This window comes from Callorhinchus milii, unplaced genomic scaffold, assembly GCF_018977255.1.
Source record: "Callorhinchus milii isolate IMCB2004 unplaced genomic scaffold, IMCB_Cmil_1.0 Scaffold6, whole genome shotgun sequence".
In the NCBI taxonomy this organism is placed as follows: Eukaryota; Metazoa; Chordata; class Chondrichthyes; order Chimaeriformes; family Callorhinchidae; genus Callorhinchus; species Callorhinchus milii.
The window spans coordinates 3,576,557-3,592,805 of NW_024704747.1; the positions used below are offsets into that span (position 1 = coordinate 3,576,557).

A 16,249-nucleotide genomic window follows, 5' to 3' on the forward strand; every position below is an offset into this window, starting at 1 on the left:
AAGGTAACAATATATACAAGGTTCGCTTAGCAACAAATTGGGTGGGTGGGGGTGTGGCAATTGCTCTGAAATACTGTCTTTTTTGCCGTTTCTTTTAAGAATTACGGCAAACTGCTTTTCAAATTAAAAGTGAATTTGTTAAAATTTACCAAATTCTTAAATGTCAGGGAAATAAGAATAAATCCAGCGCCACATGGAATTTCTCCCCCAGCATTCTCTCAAATAGACCTGGTTCCATCTACTTGCGCTGTTCTTTTTTGTTGAAGGTTATTAAGTATTCGGGATATGCCCCGTCATCACAAAAGATAACAAAAATGGACGGGTTTGACACATTGTTCACCGAACAGTCACAGAGATTGGTTGAATCCTTTTCATCCACTGGAGATGGTACCTTCATTAAATGGTTCCCCAGGCACAACTTCCCAGTTATCACTCGTGCCTGAAACATGTATTTGTATCCCTGGTCGCTGGGGCTGGAGTACTTGTTGTCACATGAGTATTGGGCATTTTTGGCAAAGTAAGTGCCTCTTCCATAAGATAGGGCTAAGGAATACAAGAAAAACATCATAGGTTGTTAATGTCGTTGCTTTAGTGTGTAATTAGAGATGATAACTACACCCCCCAAAAAATGACACCACAAAAGTCATCCCCAACCACTTTGAAAAGAATAACCTCTGAACTTAATAATAATAATAACCCTGGCATTTGGTATAGCGCCTTTAATGTCGGGAGGACCTTCTAAAGCGCTCACGGGATATATTGTAAAGTGCAGTGACTTACCGTTCCTGCCGCAAAAGCTTCTGTTGAAGCCTAACTTCTTCACTTGCTCAGCAATTTCGCACGTTGTCCCATGATACAGAGTCCGTTCATTTACCATATTCGGATACTTTCTATCTACTGCCTTCTTCCTGACAGAGTAACTTTCCCAAAGTTTGAGATTCTGAATCCTGTCGATCTAAAAAAAAAGCAGCAACTTTTACAGCGTTAACTTGTTTTTACACAAACAAAATGCATTAATGTCTTTTAAAATAAACATTAAAAATTAAATAAGAGACACAAAGATGTATTCTTAAAACATCGTTGTTAATCCCATAAAATAAGATAAATTAACAATTGTGCTTTATAATATATTACACTGGTGTGTTGAAAGAATAATAAATCATAATTCTGTGGCTTCTGTCTTGTCCACATTCAGCTGCAGGAACTTTGTACTCATCCAGAGAAGCTGATAGAATATCGGCAGACAGCTGGAGGAGGCAAAGTAAATTGTAAAGTGTGTCATCTGCAAAGGATGGAGCCCTGGGGTGATACAAGAATGCTACAAATAATAATTACCATTAATAATTAATTTGTATTTGTTTACTCTTTTAACAGTAGGGTCACTTCCCCATTCTCACCAGCCTGGCTCGGCATCTAACTACGCTATTGTTAAGTCCTCCGAGACGGCACCCTGCGTGAAAAGTTGCTATATAAATGCACGTTGCTGTATTAAATATTGATTTAAAACATAATGTTAAATTATTAAATTGTAGGACTGATATTTTATTATTTTTAAAAAAAATTATTCGACAGTTAACATCGACATTGTTTCCTTAGTTTCCTTCCTTTCTTTGGAATTCTTCCATTTTAGCAATCTTTTTTTCTGCTGCGAAAATAGGCGAAAGATCTCTGTGGATCTTGATCCTCCCTTCCTGTGTGCTGAGGATGCTGGCTCCATGAAGGCAGTGACACTGATGTAACTTACTGCGTGACTATAATAGTAATCCTTGCTTTTGACATAGCGTCTTATCACGTCATTGAGACGTCTCAAAGCGTTTCACAGAATGTACTGTAAAGTGAATTGACTGTATATTTTATGTGCACAGCGGTGTCCCACAAACAGTTGTGGATTGAGTGACAGCAAATTTTTATTATTTGTATTTCTTTCTGTTTTGGAAGGGATTACTACCTTGGGAAAAGCGATAAGCCAATCAACTAACAACCGGGGTCCTACTTACTGCTAGGTAAACAGAGGTGTATGGAGTAAGGAAACTTGCATAAGGCTTAGTCCTACCCGGAAATCAAACCTATGTCTTTTCACTTGTGAGGCGAACACTCGAACTGCTAAGCTATTGTACTCCACTTTGGAAAACGAAACAAATTCCGATTTTAACTAATATCAAATCATCAAGCCTAATTATTTGGCTATCTCAAGCTTATTGTAAGAGGGAATTGGGAAATTTATGGACCTTCAATTACGGATCGTGCGAATGATGAAATTAACACTGATTAAAAGTGCTTATTTTATGTGAAGGGTTCTGTGTAAGTTCAAGATCTTGCGGTTGTGTTTCCTGAGTTCCAGCTAAATGCTTACCTGAATTATGTCAACCGCAATGTTTTGGCAAGATGTCCTGAATTCATTTGCTACTTTGCTGTATTCTTCTGAGCCAAACTGCAGGGGAACTTCCAGATACTCCTGATCGTTCATGGGAGTCCAACTTGCTGGGAGCGTACCTGGAAAATAAAAGATACATATTGTCATAGTACACTTATCCCTTTTCTTTACACGTGAATTTCCAGATGCTCCTTCCAGGTGCACTCTGAAAGTCATGATCCTTCACTTCTCAATGTTGTCGAAAGTACAAGCTCAATCAGAGCCATCCCACAAACTACCCACAACTCTTTATTTCTCTTAAATCTCAATAAGTTTTCCAAATGCAGCACAGTGACGCAATAGCACATCGGCAATACTTTAAAAAATACTTTAACAGTATTGAATTTAACCAAACTTTAATAAATCATGAAATCTTATACTTTCATAACTACTGAGACTCCATGAACAAAGATGTCTTGGGAAATACAGAAGAGATAATTTTACCAATTTTTACTTCTTCTGGAAAGGTTTCAGTATCTTTAATAGTATTAGTCTTGTTAGATCCATCTCCGACCCTTACTCACTTCCCCGAATTTAGCTCAAGCTTCCTCCTCAGTACCCCTAACTTAGTCCATTTGACCCTTACAATGAATAATTGAATTCATAGGTTATTTTGTACAATCACATTCAATCATGATTTCGCCACTCACATGCTCAAACTGGTTCATCCAATCATTCCTTCACAGCCCTTGAGATTCCTGGTGTCAAAGGTTCACTTAATCTTGTCTTCCTTGACACTTTAGAATCATAAAATCACTTAACTGATGGTTAGCTCAGACCTAGGGCACCAATCTATTTAATCTTTCAAGCCACCTTTACGCTTGTTGAACACACTGCCATTTGGCCCATCGTGTCTTTGAAAAGAGCTATCCAAATCAATCCCACTCTCCTGCTCTCCCCATCGCCCTGCAAACTTGTCCTCCCCCCAAAATGATCTACTTCTCTCTTAAAAGTGTTATCGAATCGGCTTCCACCACCCTTTCAGGCAATGCATTCCAGATCTAAACAACTCCCTGTGTGAATAAATAATATAATATAATGTATAATATATCGATAAGCCAAGTGATTTAGAAACATAACGAGCTGCAAGAAAAATATCTGTCCCTCAGATGACAGCACCTGGAACCCATCATTGTAAACTCCAATCCACCTCTGGTTCACAGAGTATTTTTTTTTAAATTTCAAGTTTTCTAACTTTAATTCTTCTTTTAATTTTTACCCCCTATTGCTAGACTACCTCACAATATGTTTAGGTGAAACCTTTTAGGTGTCAGCCTAGCTCAGTTTGTAGCACTCTCGCCTCTGAGACAGAAGGATGTTGGTTCAAGCCCCATGTCGGGTCTTTGGACTGATATAGTCCAGGCTGACACTCCAGTGCAGTGCTGGGGTTGCGCTACATTGTAGGAGATGTCGTCTTTTGATTGGAACGTTAAACTGAGGTCCCAGATATTCAGATGATGTTAAAGATCCTGTTGCACTGTTTGAAAAAGAGAAGGGAGTTTCTCCTGGTTTCCTGTCCAACAATCCCCCAGATAAAATTGGTCAATTGCTTCATTGGGACATTGCTTTGTGTAAATTAGCTGCCATGTTCACCAACACAGTAGTGACTTACAACAACAACCTGGATTTATATAGTGACCGTCAAGAAGGATAACAATGCAACACTTGCCCAGCACTACACTGGAGTATCAGCCTAGACTTCAAGCTTAAAATCCTGACATCCAGTCAAACATTGCGCAGATAGAATTAGTCATTCACTTCAATCACCCATAATTCTTACCCCCTCCTCCCATAACGATACTTACACTGAAACGCCGGCAATGAGGTTCGGACTTCTTGATATTCGGGGGTATTTGAACCTGTTCCCTAAACAAGAACAATATAAAAGGTGTTCATTCAATTAGACAAAGCCATTATTCAAAATTATTATTATAATTAAATTATTGAACAGAATAATTATTTAACGTTCATATCAGCCGGTCCCCTCCCCCCGCTCGGCGACACCGCCCCAACATTGGTGCTCCCGGGTATTTGACTGTGAGGATTCTCGGCATCAACATCATTCAATTGGTAGGACTATTGCCTCCGGGGCTAAACGGTTCAGGGTTCAAGACCAGCAGCAGGAATGTGAGCCCACTGTCTAGGCTGGCAATCAAGTGCAGTACTAGGGAGAGATGAGAATTATCAGAAGCGCAATGCTTCAGAGGAGATGATAAACCGAGGTTCCGTATGCCTTATCCCATGGGATGTGAAAGATTTCTTGAAACAATTAGAAGTGAGCGAGCGTTTCACCTAGTGTCCAAGTGACCAAATATCTTCCAGACAAGTTGGTCATTCACTTCATGACTGGGCTGGCTGCTTGTGGATACCTGTGTGCACAAATTAACTGCTGCATTTGCCTCAAATAAAAGGTCACAGCACATGACTGCAATTATCTTGAGACATGTTGATATGATAGGTGCTGCATTAAATGCAAGGATTATTATTATCAAGATTACCCTGGTGTCTCCATCAGACATTTGCTGCCTTTCAGCAAAAAATTTAGCAAAACAATCATGAACAGTTGTATCAAATGCAACAATGGTAATGATTTTCAGGCTCGAAGCCATGTTCAGCAGGAAGAAATTGTCAATTCCTTCAAAGATTGCATTGATGGCGACTTGTGGATCAATCCCGCCTTGGCCTGAAATAAAATTAGTGAAAGTGAGCATCTTATTGCTCAATGAAACTCAATGAACTACACAACAATAGACATTTAAGCACAGAGAGAGTCTACTCATCCCATCGTGCCTGTACTGGCTCTCTGAAAGAGCTAATAGTTTCTTCTCACGCTCCTGCCTTCAGCCCTCATACCCTTTGATAATTCTCTTTTTGGATGTCTATTTAAATCCCTCTTAAAGCTAATATAGATTCTGATTCACTCATGGTTCCAGTTAGGTGCAAATTAGGCACAGAGTTTGCTTATAAAATACATAATCCCTACACATTACAGCAGTAGTGGCCAACCTTTTTCAACACCAACAAAATAAATTGCCATAAACCAAAAAATATTCAATCAAGAAGAAAACCGGAAACAAAACATTGGTTTAAAACAGATTCAAGTAGACTAGTGCCAATGTCTGGCCGGTCACTTCTTGACGGCCCCATGGGAGCCACTTCTGGCCCGATGGCCGTGGTTTGGCCACCACTGCTTTACAGTATATCTTTCAAGCTCTTTGAGACGTCCTCCTGATGTGAAAGGTGCTGTATCAGATGCAAGGATTGTCGTCATTATTTGTAGGGCATCCCACATCTTAACAACCTTCATGGTAAATCCCTCAAGTCTATGCCCTCTCATTGCCAACTCATCTGGCAAGTGAGTCAGTGACCAGACCAGATCCGGTTATAATACAGGAGGTTTTACCTGTTCCTATGGCAGGGAACGCAACAGTAGCCATGTTCAACTCATTACATATTGCAAGGACCTCTTCTACTGATGTTGCAATCATAGTGTCAGACTTATGTCTAACGATATGCACTATTTTTGAGCAGCGCAGTTTCCCAGCTCCAGTGACGAGAGCATTGACTGATCTGCCACCTGGGAAAGAAATGGATGAAAGGTTAGTTTGACGGAGCTTGTTGAAACATGCCCGTGATAAACAATCCAACAAACCGTCCCAAAATAATAATACTGGGGCTTTGTGGGGGTGGGAATGTGGTGTGTGATATGCTAATTATTACACACCGTGTCCATGTTGGTATCTGTTCTCCTTCACCCCTCCTGGAGATACCTACCGTATCTCTGCTCTTTCCCAATTATATTTGTGCTGGAGTCAACTCCCCCAACGCTATCTAGTGCCATCTCCCTGTTCCTTCTCTATCATGTCCATGCTGGTGCAAGCTTCTACCTTCCCCAAAGCTATCCATTGTAACCCCATTTCCTCTATATCCGTGCTAAACCCATCTCCCACCTCCCCCCGCCCGCCCCCCGGATGCTAGTTCCTCTAAACTCATTCCCTTGTTTTTCCCACCATCATGGTATTGATGTCTCTGTTTTGGCTGCTCCGCCACTGAAATCAAACCTGCATTTAGCGCACTATATATTGATGATTCTAATAACTAGTAATTGACACCATCATTCTATTAAGGAAGATCCATTTTCACATCAAGTAGCCCAGAGAGCAAACCCTTGGTTGTGAGGAGCCGCACCTAACGTCTTGCATTCATCTTTAACAGAACTTCCTGCAGCTTCTAATATCGCCCCGGACACACCTACAAAAGGAAGGGAAAAAAGCACAGGTTAGAAGGTGTATTTCCCAATGGGTCAGTGAGATAGAATTCCAGTTAGTGGGTGACGTTAAGCACCTCCAGGTATTGACCTGCTTGAAAGGCATTATGTAAGAATGTATAATAATATAATAATCCTTGCATTTGACACAGCTCCTTATCACAGTGTTGAAATGTCTCAAAGAGCATCACAAGACCGCTATGTATAGAGGCTGGGAATTTTTGTGAACATAACAGACAATTTGCGCAGAGCAATGTCCCACAAAGGCCGAGGCTTGACAGATCATTTTTTAATGGGGGGACTCTCTGAATATGCTATGGATTTTTTTAACGTCCACTTGAATACATGGGCCCGTGGTTTAATGTCACCTCAAACAATGCAGCCCTCCCTCAGCACTGCACTAGAGTATCAGCCTAGACAGCAAGGTCAAAATCCTGACAGCTAGTCTAAATTGCCCCCAGATAAAATTGGTCATTCAAGACATGGCTATTTGTGATGACATTGCTGGGTGCTGCAAATTTTGCCCACAAAATACACAATCACTTCACTTTACAGTAAACTCTGTGATGTGCTTTTAAATGATTTAATGATGTGACAAGGCTTTATGAGGCTTTGAAGAGTCGATTGTTATTTTTCTATGAGTTTACTTTGCGGTAAGCCAGATCTCTGCCACATGCAGATACCTGTCACCGTACTTGAGAGGATTGAAAACCCAACCAACAACTCCACACACTTGTGAAAATCATTCGGAGTCCGGAAGGGAGACACAGGGAAATTGAATTTAATTGTGAATAGAATTTAACATTCAGATTGCAGTCAGCATTTCTGAAAACTTACCGAAATTCAAGTCCAAGGTCTTGTTGGTAGAGTTCACTATGACATCCACAATTTCTTTAGTGATGTTCCCTTTTTTCAGCATCACTATTATATCACCTATTTGTACTGTCATTGTCAGCGCTGCAGAGAGATTATAGCAGTCACTATGAAACAATTCTTATTTGTAAGCACGGATATTGTTCAGTAACATTCCTGGTTGAACGTTTGTGGCATCGTACTGTGTCAATGACAGGAACACATAGATTTTTATGATATTAACAATCTTTTTATCTCTGCAGTGGAATTTATTTCAATAAGTTCCTTATTAAAATATTTCCAACTTAGAAATACATCTTAATCAAGTCAGTGTCATTGTGGTGAATACCCTCAGCCTCCACTGCCATCTTCAGTGTTGTCAACTTACTAAGAATTACATACTGTAGAAACCATAACCATTAACATTAATAACATTACTCACAGTAGTGGGTACTGCTGGTGTTTAGCCTGCTAAAACCATATTGCTTGCCATCAGCAGTGCCCAGAGTCCATCAGAGACCTCACTTACCTCTCTCTCCCCCGCCGCCACCCCGCACCAAGATCGTGACTAGTGGATCATTTGACATTCAACAAGCATAGGTTTGAAAGAGCCCTTATTAAAATCACATTGCTAACCATAAATGAACCTTTTCACCCATTGTGTGGAATAACCTTTGCACATCAGGAATTTCATAATAATAATAAAGCTTGATTTGATATAGTTCCTTATCATGTAATTGATATGTCCCCAAAAAATCCCGACCAGGGGCTTGAAGCTACAAACCTCTGTCTCAAGAGGTGAGAGTGCGAGCAGTGGAGTCAAGTTGGCATTAACAAACGGGTCTTAAAACATAGCAATGCCCGCTACTGTTATCGGGTGGTTTCGATGGAAGTTGTTGCAGAACTTGAAGGTGTTTTATTTTGCCCAGTTCTGACCTTTGCGATAGTATAAACTTTAATCAGCATCACAATGTGCTGGGGGAAATTTACAGGCCAAGCAGACTTCCTGAAAGAGGCAGAGAACACTCCCAGCACCATTGGAGACATTTTAAAAATAATAATCGTTGCATTATTATACGGCGCCTTCTCACCTCTTCGAGACGTCTCAAAGCGCTTCACAGAATAGACTGTAAAGAGTAGTGACTCTATATTTTGTGGCAAAACACGGCAGTCAGTTGTGCACAGCAGTGTCCCAAAACAGTCATGGATTGAGTGACCAAAGATTAAAAATGTTTACAATGTGAACCAAAAAAAATAGATGTCCACAAAGCACAGGAATTTGTGTTCGTAAGGTGCAGCTGTCTTACATTGCCAGTCTTTTTTAGTGTGCTTCTTCTGCATTCTTTTTGTGCTGTTAAAATCAGCTTTAATGGCAGATACAATCAGGAGTAGTGCCAGAATACCAGCGAGTCCTGCCTTTCACAGAAATCCCTCCAGGTACTTTGTGGAACAAGATTAATTAAAATGAAGTGAATGTTAAAAAATAACCATAAACCTCATATTTAAGAACCACACCAACTTTCATTTACATAGCACTGTTCATGTAGGATAACTCGGAGGGCTTTACATTGGCAGGGTGGACATCTAGCATAGGGGGGTGAGGAGAAGGGAGGGAAGAAAGATATAGTACCTTTCACACCAAGAAGCTGTCTCCAAACTCTTCACCTGATTTGTACTGTAGTGTAGTGACAGTGTATTTTTGTTGATATACATTGTTATTGGAGTCAAACACCGTAACTAATCTGTACCTAATAGATGAGATAGTTCATTCATTGTTTTTTTGTTTCGTAAGGTGGATTTTAATGAAGGAATTTTCGTGAAGACATCCAGGAAGAAAATTCCTTTGCTTTCAAATTCCTTTCAAATTTCTTTGAAAAAGCGACGGAGACAGAGATGGAGACAGGGACTGAAATAGGAAGGGATAGGTTTCATTCACCTGAATTGCAAGATGGACAATGCCTCAATCAATGACTCGATCGCAAAAGAGATGATGATCTGGGTATAACTAGTCAATACAGAATGATGTGAAGGTAATAATAATAATAATAATAATCCTTGCATTTGATATAGCGCTTTTCACGTCGGGAGGACGTCCCAAAGCGCTTCACAGAACACACTGTAAAGTGAATTGACTGTATATTTGTGGGCGAACGCGGCAGCCAATTGCGCACAGCAATGTCCCACAAACAGTCGTGGATTGAAAATGACCAATTTATTATTGTTTTTGGTTTTGGAGGGATTATTATTAGGCTCTGTGTGGAGTAAGGAAACTTGCCCAAGGTTTCGCCCTCTGCCTGGAATTGAACTCAGGTCTCTCGCTCGCAAAGCGAGTGCTCTAACCACTGAGCTACAGGACTCCACGACAGGTAGACAGCAAAGTCACTACTTGGCCCAATGCATTGTTACCAAGTCATTTCTGAATGTAACCGTGAGGAATTGTCACACTGCTAACCACTTTACCACAAAGGCAATATAATAATCCTTGCATTTGATTATAGCGTCTTCTAGAGACCCAAAGCGCTTCACAGAATATACTGTAAAGTGAATCAATGACTCGTTCGCAAAAGAGATGATGATCTGGGTATAACTAGTCAATACAGAATGATGTGAAGGTAGACAACAAAGTCACTACTTGGCCCAATGCATTGTTACCAAGTCATAATAATTGTCACACTGCTAACCATTTTACCACAAAGGCAATAATAATAATCCTTGCATTTGATATAGCGCTTTTCACGTCGGGAGGACGTCCCAAAGCGCTTCACAGAATATACTGTAAAGTGAATTGACTGTATATTTGTGGGCGAACGCGGCCAATATTCACTTCAAGTAGAAAGTAGTTGAAGGACCATTGTTTTAAAAACTGCAGCTTCTGTGCTGTGCCTCCACTAGAGGGACTTTCCACTGAGGAAAGCTATTTTACGATTGTAACCTGGCAATAAAGTAAAATAATCTCTGCACAAATAATCTCCTACATTTTGATCTCTAAGGTAAAAAGGCAGAAGATTATTTGTGCAGAGATTACTTTACATTGTTACAAAAAGGTTGATCAAGGTTACTTCAATTGGCCTCAGAGTACCCCCTTCCCTCTGCACCCGTTCCATTTCCCACCCCCTCCCCTCGGTTAATACATCAGCTCAAGTATCTAGTGATTGCTGCTCAGGTGTGTGTATGCACAGTCAGTGTGGACACCGGAAGGAGAATAGGATAGGGGTCGACTCCAATGTATTGAACACTGTGCTGACATTCGCTTTTATTCTCAGCTCACAAGTTACAAATCAAAAAATCCAACCAAAAAATGTCTCGTCGGTTCTCCTTGCTTCCTGCTTTTCTACCTCCTGATCCCTTTCATTGGTCCTGGTTAATTGGCCCCAGAGCCCTTATAAAGTTCACTTCAAACCACGACTGTTTGTGGGGACACTGCTGTACGCAATTGACTGCCGCATTTCGCCCACAAAAAAAATGCAGTCAATTCATTTTAAAGTCTATTCTGTGAAACTTTGAGACGTCTAGAAGACTTAAAAAGGGCGTTATCAAATCCAAGGATTATTATTATTATTATCAAGATTCGCACATGAATAATGGCCGGAGTTCAGGCAAGTTTCCAACCAGACTTTAAACTCTGTTGTTCGAGGTGCCGCCCCTTGGTTGAGACGTTAAACCGAGGATGAAAATCGGAAAGATCCCATTTAAGTTGGAAATTAAAGATCCCATTACACCATTCATAAAAAGAAGGGAGCTTTCCCCTCTGGGCCAACGGTCCTCTAGTGCAGTGCAGTCCAATATTCAATCAAGATCATTTATTTTGTTGTCTGACCAAAAAGACTGGCCCCCGCTCTCTGGACGAATCAATTTTGCACAATTCCAATAGAGATGTGGGTTTCTTCCTGTACCCAACAATTCCCCACATTCTTATACAGTCACCACCCTTCACAGCAAAATCCTGTCAAGCGATTTGAGATGTTTCAACCACATAATAAGTCGCTAGATCAAATGCAAGGATGATTATTATTATTATTATTTATAACCTTCCCAAATGCAGTATCAGCAGAATTATATTTCATCGACTGAGAAAGAAAAGAAAAAGCTTTGTAGTGCTGTGCGAAACGAAGACTGCAGAGCCATGTGAATTCTTACCTTTCATGGGAACCTGATGTACATTCACCCTACTGCTTTCAGATCTCCTTTTCCTTCGGCAACAAATGAAAAGTTTATCCCTTATGAAATCCATATTCAGATCTGCTGGCAAACCATCCACATGCAGAGGAAATCCAGCTCCTTTTCACTATTTCTTCTCTTGCACTTACTTCCTTCACTTAACCCATTGTGAATACTACTGGAAGTCAAGTAAAATAAACTTTCTCATGTTTGCCACTGAAACTGAGTGCCACATGAGTGCCACTGAAACTGAAAGTTGAAATGAATTATAATATTCAGCCACCTCCCAAATCACGGAGGTGTGGGGGAGTGCAGTACATATAATAATCCTTGCATTTGATACAGCGCCTTATGTTTGAGACGTCCCAAAGTGCTTCACAGAACGTGATGTCTGATGAGTACTGTAATGTGAACCGAACGTATATTTTGTAGGCAAAACACGGCAGCGAATTGCACACAGTAGTGTCCCACGAAGTCATGGATTGACCAAACTATTATTAGTATTTTTTTTGAAGGGATGAAGGGATTATTATCCCGGAAAAGGGACTCACCAATCGACTAACAACCATTTTCCTACTTGCTGCTCGGTAAACAGAGGGGTGTGGATTAAGGAAACTTGCCTAATGTTTTGCCCTGCCCAGGAGTCAAAGCCAGGTCCTCTCGATCCATCTCAAATTGGTTTGCATGTGATTGGTCTCAAGTGCTGCCACATTTCGCCAACAAAAGTCAATTCACTTTAAAGTACATTCTGTGAAGTGCTTTGAGACATCTAGAAAACGTGAAAAGCGCTACATCAAATGCAAGGATTATTATTGCTTCCCCTCTGCATAAGAAACTTTCTTCTCACCTTAAGTCTTCCTATAACAATCCTGTGCTCACATCACCTTGTCCGGCTTCAGAACATTTGGTCGAGCGGTGACAAATTTTAAAACTGGAACCGTGTGCTGAAAGTGCAAGAGTACTGCCGCGGTAACTTCAAGCCTAACCTTTATCTCGGAGATGAGAAGATAGGGGGAGGTTGGTGTGTGTGGATGGAGGCTGGTGTGTGTGGAGTGAGGGGAAGTCACATCACATTTTCAAAAACGGTCTTTATTTGCACGTCTCAATCACATTTAACAACTCTGTGTCAGCTGTCTCCGGTGACAGTTGACACATCACACTTTGACAATTTTCATTCCTTCTTTCATAAATGAGGTAACAGTGCCAAAAGCTTTCTGAATCAGAGGCTCAGACCAATTGGAAAATCAGTTTTCCACAGAGCTATATAACCATCAAAGAATAATACTCTCAGGATGTTTTAATCAAAACAAACTTTAATTATGCATACATGTATAAAAGAACATCACGACTATCTTAATAAAACAGAGCAATACTACCGAGCGTTGCAGATTCAGCACTTTGTCTTTATAGTAAGCAAACTTTAGTTCTTCAAACGATCAAGCCTTGCGTTTTCTAGCTTTCAGTCTTCTTTGTCCAAGCTTTCAATCCTCGTTGCTCTCTGCAACCACTCCTAGATGCTCTGGAGTTAACTAACTTACGTAAGTTGGACCCTGGCTTTATAATACTTTATAATACTGCATACTATACAAAACCTCTGATCAGATCATCCCGAGGTCACCACACGAACCTGCTCATCTCATGGAACAAGTCTCGTGATCACGTGATAGTCTCATGGCATGTCTGACTGATAAGATTGTTCCTAAACATCCTCGTAGCACCCATTGAGCTGAATTAAAACAAGGGTGAACCCAAACACTGTGCGGATAACTGTGTTGACAGTTTGTGGCCTTGAGTCAGAACACAAAGATCTTGTTCTTTTAATTCAGCCATTTTACAGCACCTCATAAGCATTTCTTTTATGCCATTTTAACCAACTTATAACAGATATGCTATATACTGTTTTTGTGAGTGAGTGCATGTTCACAGGTAAGATCTTCCTTCTGTAGTCGCTATAGTACACATGGAAATGATGGTTTTCTATTTGATCTTACACTCATGGGTATAAAATCCCATCTGGGTCTCGACATTTACTCTATTAACATGGCATTTCAGAGCTCCAGAGTTTAGCAAATTGTTGAATTCTGTCTTTACATTGAAGGTGTTTCTTAGAAGAAATTACAAGGAAAACGGTTTCCCTCCATTGCCTCCTTCAAGTCCCCATCTCAAAACCCTCCTCTTCAACTACAACTTCGGTCACAATCCTACCACTACCTTTAACCCCTCCTGATTCCAACCTATAGGTCAGGTCCAAATACCTGATGTTGAGCGCCTTGGGATGTCCTCTCGTTCCCCAGGACAACTTCCCAGTTATCACTTGTGCCTGAAACATGTATTTGTTTCCCTGGTCGCTGGGCCTGGAGTACGTGTCGTTACATGAGTATTGGGCATTTTTGGCAAAGTAAGTGCCTTTTCCATAAAGTGTGGCTGAGGAATACAAGAAAAAGATCATAGGTTGTTAATGTCGTTGCTTTAGTGTGTAATCAGAGATGATAACTGCACACCCCCAAAAATGACACCACAAAAGTCATCCCCAACCACTTTGAAAAGAATAACCTCTGAACTTAATAATAATAATAACCCTGGCATATTTGGTATAGCACCTTTAATGTCGGGAGGACATTCCAAAGCGCTCACGGGATATATTGTAAAGTGCAGTGACTTACCGTTCCTGCCGCAAAAGCTTCTGTTGAAGCCTAACTTCTTCACTTGCTCAGCAATTTCGCACGTTGTCCCATGAAACAGAGTCCGTTCATTTACCACATTCGGATACTTTCTATCTACTGCCTTCTTCTTGACAGAGTAACTTTCCCAAAGTTTGAGATTCTGAATCCTGTCGATCTAAAAAAAAAAGCAGCAATTTTTACAGTGTTAACTTGTTTTTACACAAACAAAATGCAATAATGTCTATTAAAATAAACATTTTAATTTATTAAATAAGAGACACAAAGATGTATTCTTAAAAAAATCATGTTATTAATCCAATAAAATAAGATAAATTAACAATTGTGCTTCATAATATATTATTCTGGTGTATTGAGAGAATAATAAATCATAATTCTTAACAATAACTTATACAACAACAACAACTTGCACTTGTATAGTGCCCTCCATGTAGGGTAGGTTCTCAGAGCGCTGAACAGTGGCGGAGCCTAACTCCGAGTGGGTGACCATAAGCACAGTCGGAAAGGAAGGTTTTGAGGCGTGACTTTGAAAAAGAGGAGAGAGGGGGAGGAATTGAGGGAGAGTGTTCCAGAGTTTTGGGGTGTAGTGACTGAATGCATGACCTCCAATGGTGGTACGGAAGGCGCGAGGGGCAAGCAGGAGTTGACCTGAGGTGCCGGGTGGTGGGTTGGGGAGTGAGGAGGTAGGAGAGGTAGAGAGGTGGCAGGGAGTGAAGGGATTGGAAAACTAGTGTGAGAATCTTGAAGTCGATCCGTTTGGTGATGGGGAGCCGGTGGTTCCTGGCCAGAACTGGTGAGATGGGGGTACGGAGGTGGGAGGTGTCAAACACATGCATGAGGGCTTTGGCTGCATTTGGGGTAAGGTACGGTCAGAAGTGGGCAATGTGACGGAGGTGGAGGAAGGCGGTCCTGGTCAGGGACCGGAAGTGGGGTAGGAAGGACAGCTGAGGGTTGAACCGGACGTCTAGATTGCGCACTAGTTTGGTGAGTGTGAGGGAGAGCCCAAGGAGGTTGAGGAGTTCAGGAGTGAAGACGTTAGCGGGAGCCAAGGAGTATGGCTTCTGTCTTGTCCACATTCAGCTGCAGGAACTTTGTACTCATCCAGAAAAGTTGATAGAACATCAACAGACCTGGATTCACAGCTGGAGGAGGCAAAGTAAATTGTAAAGTATGTCATCTGCAAAGGATGGAGCCCTGCGGTGATACACGAATGATACAAATGATAATTACCATTAATAATTAATTTGTATTTGTTTACTCTTAATAATAAGGTCTCACCAGCCTGGCTCGGCGTCTAACTATGTTATTGTTAAGTGCTCTGAGACGGCACCCTGCGTGAGAAAATGCTATATAAATGCACGTTGCTGTATAAAATATTGATTTAAAACATAATGTTCAATTATTAAATTGTAGGACTGACATTTTTATATTTTTTAAAAAATAATTCGACAGAAAACATGAACAGTGTTTCCTTAGTTTCCTCTTTTCAGAATTCTTCCATTTTAGCAATCTTTTTTTCTACTGCGAAAATAGGCGAAAGATCTCTGTGGATCTTGATCCTCCCTTCCTGTGTGCTGAGGATGCTGGCTCCATGAAGGCAATGACATTAATGTAACTTACTGCGTGACTATAATAGTAATCCTTGCTTTTGATATAACACCGTATCATGTCTTTGAGACATCTCAAAGCATTTCACAGAATATACTGCAAAGTGAATTGAACGTATATTTTGTGGGCGAAACGCAGCAGCCAATTGCGCACAGCGGTGTCCCACAAGCAAGTCGTGGATAGAGTGACACCGAATTTTTATTATTTGTATTTCTTTCCGTTTTGGAAGGGATTCCAACCGGGAAAAGTGATAAACCAATCGACTAACAA

General features: G+C 40.7%; 1 protein-coding gene across 2 annotated transcripts; it reads right to left on the minus strand.

Moving 5' to 3' along the window:
- Positions 1 to 23: 23 nt before the first annotated feature.
- LOC103180485 (protein mono-ADP-ribosyltransferase PARP15-like) lies at positions 24 to 11,929 on the minus strand. Of its 2 annotated transcripts, XM_007896372.2 has the most exons (9): positions 11,670 to 11,929; positions 7,518 to 7,637; positions 6,602 to 6,664; positions 5,817 to 5,990; positions 4,912 to 5,096; positions 4,219 to 4,279; positions 2,354 to 2,493; positions 781 to 955; positions 24 to 543 (listed from the first exon to the last, which is right to left on the minus strand). In XM_007896372.2, exons 1-9 carry the CDS (start codon positions 11,761 to 11,763, stop codon positions 239 to 241), a joined length of 1,317 nt encoding a protein of 438 aa, XP_007894563.2. In that variant the 5' UTR covers positions 11,764 to 11,929; the 3' UTR covers positions 24 to 238. The 2 variants fall into 2 exon arrangements, with proteins under 2 accessions (XP_007894563.2, XP_042192508.1); XM_042336574.1 differs by lacking the exon at positions 7,518 to 7,637.
- Positions 11,930 to 16,249: the final 4,320 nt, after the last annotated feature.